The sequence below is a fragment of the Oncorhynchus kisutch genome, linkage group LG2 (genome assembly GCF_002021735.2).
Source record: "Oncorhynchus kisutch isolate 150728-3 linkage group LG2, Okis_V2, whole genome shotgun sequence".
Taxonomy (NCBI): Eukaryota; Metazoa; Chordata; class Actinopteri; order Salmoniformes; family Salmonidae; genus Oncorhynchus; species Oncorhynchus kisutch.
Genome location: NC_034175.2, coordinates 1300010 through 1310083, shown reverse-complemented (window position 1 = coordinate 1310083; position 10074 = coordinate 1300010). Strand labels below are relative to the sequence as shown.

General features: G+C 44.0%; 1 protein-coding gene across 2 annotated transcripts; it reads right to left on the bottom strand.

Moving 5' to 3' along the window:
• Positions 1-489: 489 nt before the first annotated feature.
• Positions 490-9695, bottom strand: LOC109884779 (zinc finger and SCAN domain-containing protein 2). Of its 2 annotated transcripts, XM_020476697.2 has the most exons (4): positions 9382-9695; positions 3368-3629; positions 1918-3228; positions 490-1750 (listed from the first exon to the last, which is right to left on the bottom strand). In XM_020476697.2, exons 1-4 carry the CDS (start codon positions 9576-9578, stop codon positions 1244-1246), a joined length of 2277 nt encoding a protein of 758 aa, XP_020332286.2. In that variant the 5' UTR covers positions 9579-9695; the 3' UTR covers positions 490-1243. The 2 variants fall into 2 exon arrangements, with proteins under 2 accessions (XP_020332286.2, XP_031692676.1); XM_031836816.1 differs by lacking the exon at positions 9382-9695 and having other exon boundaries at positions 1918-3231; positions 3368-3481.
• Between the last annotated feature and the right edge of the window lie 379 nt (positions 9696-10074).

Sequence of the window (10074 nt, the reverse complement as noted above, 5' to 3'; positions counted from 1 at the left end):
TGTGGGTGCAATAATTGCATAACAGAGATTTCTAAATGTATTTTGCAACACTCGCACACGCAACGCGAGCGGTGTGGTCAGCCTATCATGGTGTATGTAGTAGCACTGCTCATAACATTTCCCCAGTCATCTGACTGCCAAGGCCCAGAAAAGACACTGTGAATGCGTTAAATGGTGATCTTCTTACACTTCACACGACTTTGCTTATTCATTCTTCCATGGATATCTAACTCCAACTGAGACTTCTCTTATATATATTTTTATCTTTACATTAATGGAATATGATATTTAATAATGATCAAAGTGTTAAGCTGGGGAGCAGTATTTCCGAGGCCCATATGTTGCTAGTACCTGGGTTGAAACATCTTATACTGGTGCATTCAAAACTAGATTCTGGTGCATTACCTGCCATTAGCGTATATGAAACATCACACAAACTAGGTGTGATTAGTGATAATCATGACACCATATAGAGTACAGAAACGGCAGTTTAGGGCAACGTTACACATTTAATGTGCAATGTGTAGGTGTTTCCAAACTTCTGACTGATACTGTACAGTACCACTCAAAAGTTGGGACACAACTACTAATTCAAGGGTTTTTCTTTATTTGCACAATTTTCTACATTGTAGAATAGTGTAGACATCAAAACTATGAAATAACACATATGGAATCATGTACTAACCAAAAGAAGAGTTTAACAAATCTAAATATATTTTAGATTCTTCAATCAGGTTCTAGGAATCCAAAAACATTCTAAATTCAAAGACAGAAAATGAGGATAACAAATTCTAGTGCCAGGAGATGTTTCCTGCTGTTAGTCTTGGGACTCCCGAGTGAAGCAGCGGTCTAAGGCACTGCATCTCAGTGCTAGAGGTGTCTACAGACCCTGGTTCGATTCCAGGCTGTATCACAACCGGCCATGATTGGGAGTCCCACAGTGTCGTTAGGGTTTGGCTGGGATAGGCCGTCATTGTAAATAAGAATTTGTTCTTAACTGACTTGCCTAGTTAAATAAAGGTTCAATTTTTTTAAAAAAAGTCATATTCACTAAGAACAAATCAGAAGCAAATGGGCCAAAACGGCGAGGCAGTACCTGAACTTGTCCAATAACAAACACTTGTTTTCATTTTCAGTTACAAAATGTTTTGGTACAGTGTGCACTAATGAATACAGCCTTTGTCTCTCTGTCCCCCATCTCTCCAACAACAGTGCCTGCAGAAGTCTCTCCTGTAGGCCTCTGCTAGTGACTCCCTCCACTTCCTCTCCCCCCTCCTCTCCCTAGCCCCCTCCCTTTACTACTCCCCATCTTCTTCTCCACCTCTGGGTCAAAGTCAGAGTCACTCTCTCGCTGCCTCTCCTCCTCCTCTTCAGGATCATCATTGCACTGGCTTTTCCTCTTCCTCGGTTTCTCCTCCACTCTCTTTGCTCCCTCTCCTCCTGCCCACATCTCCCACTCAGTCATAAAGGTAAGCTCTACCTGCTGCCGGGGCTTCCTCAGTCTCACCTCCCCTCCCTCCTGCCCAGTCCTGACATCTGTTTCCCTCCTCCCCCCCTGTCCCCCAACTTCTGTGCCTCCATCAGGGTCCAGGCCTGAGTCTGGGCTGTGGTAGCGTCTGACGTGGTTCTTGAGGCTGACGTTGTGGTTGAAGCTCTTGTCGCAGCGCTGGCATTGGAAGGGCCTCTCCCCAGTGTGGACGCGCAGGTGGGACTTCAGCTGGCTGAGCTGGGCAAAGGCCCGCTGGCACACCTGACACACAGGTAAGGGCAACATGGACCATGTAAATACAATACTTCGGATTTAAATAAAAATGTAACGTTTTTATTTGATTTACAGTAAATAGCCCTCTTCAAAATAAGTAATTGAAACTGACACTTCAGTTGAATGTAATTGAAACCCGGCCCCTCCCTCCAGACCTGGCACTTGAAGGGCTTGTCGTCACTGTGGGACAGTGCATGCCTCTCCAGGAGGTGACCTTTGTTGAACTCCTTGTAACATGTGTGACAGATGTGTCTCTTGGACTCGTGCTCTCTGAGATGGCGATTCCGTACGAGGATGTTGTCAAAGCTCAGTGGGCACTCTGAGCAGCTGTAGCATCTGTGACCTTTTAATCTTTTGAATCTGTGGGTCTTCTCGTGGGTCAGCTTGTCCGGCCGCGTCCTGAAGGATTGGAGGCAGAACTTACAGGGAAATTTAAGGTCCTGACGGTGTAGCCTCCGGTGCTGCTTGAGGCCCAGTTCACTCGCACAACCCTGCCCACAGTCTGGACAGCGGACCATGAACTTGTGTTCACACTTATGGTGTTTCAGCCTGGTGGTGTACAGGACGCCACATTCAGGACAGAGGACCATGTGGTGTTTTTTAGAGTATTTGAATTTCTGCCGGATGCTGACAAGATCCCCGGAGTCCAGTTCTCCAGCAGCACCGCTGAACGACTCCTGGTCCTGCTGGTCTCTCTGGGGTGATGATGAAGGTGATCCATCAGAGACTTCAGCAGACTCATCCAAACCAGTCTCTCCTGCAGCCTGCTGCAATTGCCTTCCTCTGCTTCTCCCTTTCCCCCTTCCCCTTTCCCCCCTTCCTCTCCCTCTACTACTCGTTGGTTTCTCCTCTTCTGGGTCAAATTCAGAGTCACTCTCTCTCAGTCCCTCTTCCTCAGCTTCTGGGTCAAATTCAGAGTCACTCTCTGTCTGTCTATCTTCCTCATCTGTCTCTTCACCCTCCATCTCACACACATCACCCTCCCCCTCACACCCATCTGCAGCTACCTCAGTCTTCTCTCCTCTGTCTATCTGAGAGGTTGGGCTTTCAGAGTCCTCAGGCTCTATAGAGTATATTGTCACTTCAATAGAGGCCCGCTGCTCTGCACCATTCTCCTGTTGTTCGCCACCTAGGAACTTTCCCTTTCTCTCCTCTCCTTCCTCATTCTGCTGTGAGGACAGGCCATTGTCCTCCTGGCTTCGTGCACAGTCCATCTCACTGTCCAACACCACCTTAGTCACTTTCTTTCTCTCCTCTGTTCCTTTGTTCCCCTCATTTTTCCCCCTCACCAGGGACATGCCACTTCCTCCTGGTCTTGGTGGCTGGTCTACAGTCACCTCCATCTCCAAAGAGCCAGTCAGATCCAGAGCCTCATCTCTGTCCTCTGATGGCAAGTCCCCATCTTGGTTCTCAGACGGCAAGGCTCCATCTGTGTCCTCAGATGGCTGGGCCACCTGCATGTCAACCTACTTAGCGAAGGAAAACACCAGTATTATTGGAGTGACAGTTCTGTATAAAAAAAAGAAATAACTAGAGATACCACAGAATACAAACAACTGAAGTTAGTTACCTCACAATATCAACTGTTAATCCTTAAATACCCACCTGAATATTCTGTGGCTCGTCCCCATTTCCTCTGTGCATTGTCTGGACAGTAGATGCGTTGCTTGCCCATGTCCTGCGGTGGTTGCAGCTCTGGCAGTGTTGGGTAACAGAGAGGCATGTCCTGTCTCCCTGTGTCTGGATCACACTCTCACGCCTGCACTTCTCACACCGCTGAAACAGCTGCAGCAGGCAGTCGATGTTCACGATGATATCTTCTGGGGAGGGAGGGGGGGCAGCAGGTTGTGGAGGGGGGGCAGCTAACCTGGGTCAAAGAAATTAATAAAAGAGCGGGTGATTTCCTGCCACTATCGGCTCTTGCCAATTCATACTCATTAGCAATTGTATCTTCTAGGAACATGCGTTGATGAAACATTTCAATAAGAGTCCCCGATTCTATGTTTGGTTAATGATGTTTGTCCCCCATAAGACACTGTAGACACAGAAGCCTATTGTGCTTCCTCAAAAATCCCCAGAATTTAATCTTAGTTAACTCAATAGATGTTTTTGTTTAGCATGTTTAAGTTGCGCTATTTTACATCTAACCAAAAAGGTTTTTGGTGCAGTATTTCTCAAGTAAAATAATGTGGGGCACCAAGGACTCAGTTTGGGAGACCCTGTCAGAGCTGCTGGACAAGTCTGAGTGAGTCAGTGAGGACCAGAGGGGTGTGTGTGTGTTGAGCACAGTCTCAATGTCAACAGTGAAGTGGCGACTCCGAGATGCTGGCCTTCTAGGCAGAGTTCCTTTGTCCAGTGTCTGTGTTCTTTTTCCCATCTTAATCTTTTCTTTTTATTGGCCAGTCGGAGATATGACGTTTTCTTTGCAACTCTGCCTAGAAGGCCAGCATCCCAGAGTCGGCTCTTCATTGTTGACATTGAGACTGGTGCTTTGTGGGTACTATTTAATGAAGCTGCCAGTTGAGGACTTGTGAGGCGTCCGTTTCTCAAACTACACACTCTAATGTACTTGTCCTCTTGCTCAGTTGTGCACCGGGGCCTCCAACTCTTTCTATTCTGGTTAGGGCCAGTTTGCGCTGTTCTGTGAAGGGAGTAGTACACAAAAAAAAGATGTAATACATTTGCAAAAATGTCTAAAAACCTGTTTTTGCTTTGTGGGGTAGTGTGCAGATTGAGGGAAAAAACAAATGTAATCCATTTCAGAATAAGTCTGTAGGGTAACAAAATGTGGGAAAAGTAAAAGGGGTCTGAATACTTTCCCAATGCAATGTATAATATGATATATTACATGATTTCATTTAATCCTGGAATTGGTCTGAGCTGGTGCTGCTTATTTTATAAAACAATCTACAGCCGTGTCTGTTGCTCTACCCCCTTGAGGACTTGGACTTGGGTTGGCTGCTGGTGGGGGCCTTTCCTTTTTGAGTGACGTATAGCCTAGCATGTCTGTTGTACAAGCTCAACATCGCCAGGTCATGTCTAGCTAGCTAGCTAAGTTACAGTATATTCAGGTTAAACATTTATAGAAAGTACAAGTCAGATGCGCTACAATGCAAGGAGCGACAGAATAAGAAAAGTTTAATTTCATCCTGTGTTCCACCTACTTTTCGTCATTGTCCATTCCAACAATTGCTAGCTCTAGCCTGACATTGGCTAATGAGGTGGGTGTTGATAGAAGCATGGATTCGCGCCCGTGGCAATGAAAAAAACAAAAAGAAACAGTTTGAATAAGGATGTGTACATGCACTACTTCACACACACCATACATTTATTTCTAATGGATGCTCATTGCTCCTTGTGTAGAGCTAAATTATTTTGGGGTGCACTGGAGACCCTGTACTGCTTTCTGACTTCTAGCCTTCCAAGGTTTAAAATACTGAAGAAGGAACAGGAAAACATGCAGCTGAATCTCTCGCTGTTCTCAAGCTGAAGAGCCTACTGGCCACAAGGTGGGCCTCCAGGAAACAGGCCACAGAAGTGATTATACAGAGCCTGCATGCAATCCTTGAACTCTGCTCTGAATAAATCACCATAACCATACTACACCAAATACTGCCTCTACAGCTGATGACCTGCTCTCAAAGATGAGCACATTTGAGTTTAAATTAATGTTGGTGTTTTGGAACAGTTTATTAAAGAAGACATACATCCTTCCCATCAGCAGTGTCAGTGCCATCAGCAGTGCCAAGCAAAGTTTCAGCCGCCTGAAGCTCATCAAGAGATATTTGTGTGCATACATGAATAAGGCCAGACTATCCAACCTCACTTTGCTCTGTACTGAGTGGGACATAGTGCCTTAAGTGGGACATAGTGATTAAGAAAGTATTCACACCCCTTGAGTTTTCCACATTTTGTTGTGTTACAGCCTGATTTAAAAATGTATTACATTTAGATGGCCTACACACAATACTCCATAATGTCAAAGTGGAATTATGTTTTCAAAATGTTTACAAATTACAATGAATATCCCTTTGAGCATGGTAAAGTTATTAACCGAGGATGGATCAACAACATTGTAGTTACTCCACAATACTAACCTAACAGACAGAATGAAGGAAGGAAGGAAGCCTGTACAGAATAAAAATATTCCAAAACATGCATCCTGTTTGCAAAAAGGCACTAAAGGAATACTACAACAAATGTGGCAAAGCAATTAACTTTTTGTCTTGAATACAAAGTTATGTTTGGGGCAAATACAACAAACATTCCATATTTTCAAGAATAGTGGTGGCTGCATCATGTTATGGGTATGCTTGTAATAGTTAAGGACTGGGGAGTTTTTCATGATAAAAAAAGAATAGTGTCCACAGCAAAATCCTAGAGGAAAACCTGGTTCAGTCTGCTTTCCACCAGAAACTGGGAGATTAATTCACCTTTGAGCAGGACAATAACCTAAAGCAGAATAAAATCTACACTGGAGTTGCTCACCAAGAAGACAGTGAATGTTCCTGAGTGACCGAATTACAGTTGACTTAAATCTACTTGAACATCTATGGCAAGACCTGAAAATAGTTGTCTAAGCAATGATCAAAAATCAATTTGACAGCTTGAAGAAATTTGAAAAGAACAGTGAGCAAATGTTGCACAATTAAAAGGTGTGGAAAGCTCTTAAGACTTACCCAGAAAGACACACAGCTGTAATCGCTGCCAAAGGTGTTTCTACAAAGTATTGTCTCAGGGGTGTGAATGCTCAGGGGTGTGAATACTTGTGCAAATTATATATTTCTGTAATTCATTTGCAAAAAATTTGCAAAAAAACTAAAACATGTTTACACTGATTGCGGGGTATTGTGTGTACATGGGTGAGGAAATATCTATTTAATCCATTTTGATTTCAGGGTTATTATTATTATATAAAATGTGGAATAGGTCAAGGCATTAAAGACACTGACAAAGTGGTTGGCAAGTTTGCCAACATGAAGGAGAGGAGGATGACGTTTTAAAAACGGGACCCTGGTTTGTAAATAGTTTGTTCAAGTGTTGGGATTATTATTTAGTTATATTGAACGCATGATTATGGAATTTAACAAAATGGACTAGATTACATCAGACTACAACATGGGTATTTTGGCTGAACAGTGACAACCTGGTGAGTGAAACATCCTTTTTTATTGGTCTTTGGTAAAGATGAAAGCAGTTGACATGTTATTACAGGCCCTCTTGCTCATCAACTCTTGACACCTATATGCAGGCCGTGTGCGTGTGTGACACTGTCTGCCTCGTGTTGCTTACGATGTGCCTGTTTTGTAGTTGTGACCTCCTACTTTATCTTTGAATGTAGGCCTATGTCTGCTAAACGAGAGCTTCATGCGTTGCGATGAATGGTTTTGATGAGTCGCCGCTTTGGTGCTGCTGACAACCTGCGGAGCTCTCCCGACCACTGCGCTTTGTAGAGCGACGTGTGCTGTCCATGGTGCTGACCACCTGCGGGGCTCTCCCGACCACTGCGCTTTGTAGAGCGACGTGTGCTGAAACATTCTATTGCGATTCACGGCCGACAGACAACCTGTGTCTGGCAAAGTGATACACTATCTGTATGTTTTATTGGAAATAGGCTTGCATGGCTCTATGTGATGATGTCCAATTTGTGTTTATGATAGCTGATATGGCCTCTCTTTTTTTCCCTTCTATGATTTGGTTAGAAGGGCCCGTTGAGAGCGCCCCGCCCCCTCTGTGCTGGGACTTGCTCCAAGCCTGGTTCTGGGACAATAGCAGTAGGCTATGCGCAAATGTGCACAACAGGTACTAGCCTTTCTCTCAGCTTGTGACCATTTGATCTGACCGAACCTCCGTGCCTCGAGTATGTCAACAGAATCAAGCCTTTAGACGTTAATTATCCTACATTATACTTGTCAAGCATGACTGGCGTTTAGCCTAAAGGGTGAATTCGGGAAGAGTGGAACATCATATAAACTGGCACAGCTTAATCCTTACCCATTTATTTATTGGTCTGACATGAGAAAATCTAAACTATTGTTATGCCCTTGCAGAGAAACTACACGATCAAAATCACATCACTTTATTGGTGTGACATCAGAGGGGGGCAGAGCAAGCTTCAAACAGGAAGCTCACCCTGCAAAAACACAGCGACATAGCTTTCTTTCTGTTTTGATGTTGAGGTTATAAAATGGTCAAATATTGCACTGTGCCAAATGTTGATATAAATGTGCATATTATGCAGTACTGCATCTAAATACATAAAGAAGTTGCCAATATTATGTTTCGATCTTGTAATTCAGTCTTGTTATTGTTCCGCTTCACCAACCATAGCTAGCTAAAGTGGGAGAGCATGGAGTAACTAAAGTGGGACAGCATGGAGTAACTAAAGTGGGACAGCATGGAGTAACTAAAGTGGGACAGCATGTAATAGCTAATGTGGGACAGCATGAAGTAGCTAAAGTGGGACAGCATGGAGTAGCTAAAGTGGGACAGCATGGAGTAGCTAAAGTGGGACAGTATGGAGTAGCTAAAGTAGGACAGTGTGGAGTAGCTAAAGTGGGACAGCGTGGAGTAGCTAAAGTGGGACAGCGTGGAATAGCTAAATTGGGACAGCATGGAGTAGCTAAAGTGGGACAGCATGGAGTAGCTAAAGTGGGACAGCATGGAGTAGCTAAAGTGGGACAGCATGGAGTAGCTAAAGTGGGACAGCATGGAGTAGCTAAAGTGGGACAGCATGAAGTAGCTAAAGTGGGACAGCATGAAGTAGCTAAAGAGGGACAGCATGGAGTAGCTAAAGTGGGACAGTATGGAGTAGCTAAAGTGGGACAGCATGGAGTAGCTAAAGTGGGACAGCATGGAGTAGCTAAAGTGGGACAGCATGGAGTAGCTAAAGTGGGACAGCATGGAGTAGCTAAAGTGGGACAGTATGGAGTAGCTAAAGTGGGACAGCATGGAGTAGCTAAAGTGGGACTGCATGGAGTAGCTAAAGTGGGACAGTCTTATAGGCTTTTCCAATGGAGGAAAGATATCAAGTTTACATTAGGGACCTCCTGTACTGGTTAGGTAGGGCTCTGGTTATTGTAGTACTATATCCTGTTCATTGTTTTGTAGTATTGTTAATTGAGTGTATTCAGATAAGTGGGGAACTTTTTGCATTTTGGAAACTAGGACACCATTATTATAGTCCTAATTGTACCCCAATGGGCTAATAGCCCGACACATTATGTATGTCAGGAATCTACACTTGTTTCATAATCATACAAAATGTTATTGTCATTGGGTTACAATTAGGACCATAATAATGTTGTCCCAGTGTATCTAAACTGCTGTCCAGGCTATCAAATGCGAGAAAAACATTTTTATTTGACTCAGTGTAGACAAAATGGGTGTGTCATGCATCCTGTTAATATATCAACAAAGAAAATGTGTGTGTGATTTTAGAAACATCTTGAGGATTTCAGAAATGTATCATGGGTGTCCCACTTTCTCCTCTCGTACATTTTTTTTGTCTAGTTTTCTGGCCTTGTGAGCGGGGTTTTGAGTTGTAATTGTTTTGGACATTTTAGGTAGACCTGGCAACCCTGCCAAACTGGTAGACTGCAGAAAAACAACCGAATTACCTGTCAAGCAAAAACAAAGCCACTTCGGCATCTGTAGGCATAGATTTCCCCTCCTTGAGGTTCCTCCATCTGGTAAAAGCTTCTCCGATATTAATCCGATTTCTGGATTTGTCCTTTAATTTTCTCCACTCAGAATCTCGATCGGGTTTCTTCTTCAGTGGTAAAAAGGGTGTAAAGATTATATTATTATTGGCCATGATTGGGCGCAATATAGACACTATTTAAAACTAAATCGAATGTATTAGGGACGGGTGTAAGGTTGGCATCCTTACAAATCTCTGCATTCCACCATTGTTTACACCGCGGAAATGACCTAATATTTACGTCTTCCCGGGCACCCATTCTTCAGTAGGGTTTAAGGGCGGTTGGCATCCAAACAGCGCATTACCGCCGCCTACTGTGCTGGAGTGTGGGCCAGAGACAGTAAGGAACTAAATCCTACCTGCCAGCCCTGTTTCTCTTGGGACACTGTCTGAATCCAAAATGACCCCCTTCCCTCGCCCCTCCATTTGCGAGTTCACACGCGCCTCCGACATTTACATTAGTATCCCAAAACGGAGTGAAAATTATAGTTTCAAAATACTGGCAGTACTTCCACCTTCCTGATGGATGCTGTATTGACCAAGCAGGCAATGGGAGACAACTGAGTAGGGTGCAAATATTAGGGGGTTTATTTTCCCAAACTTGAAATTG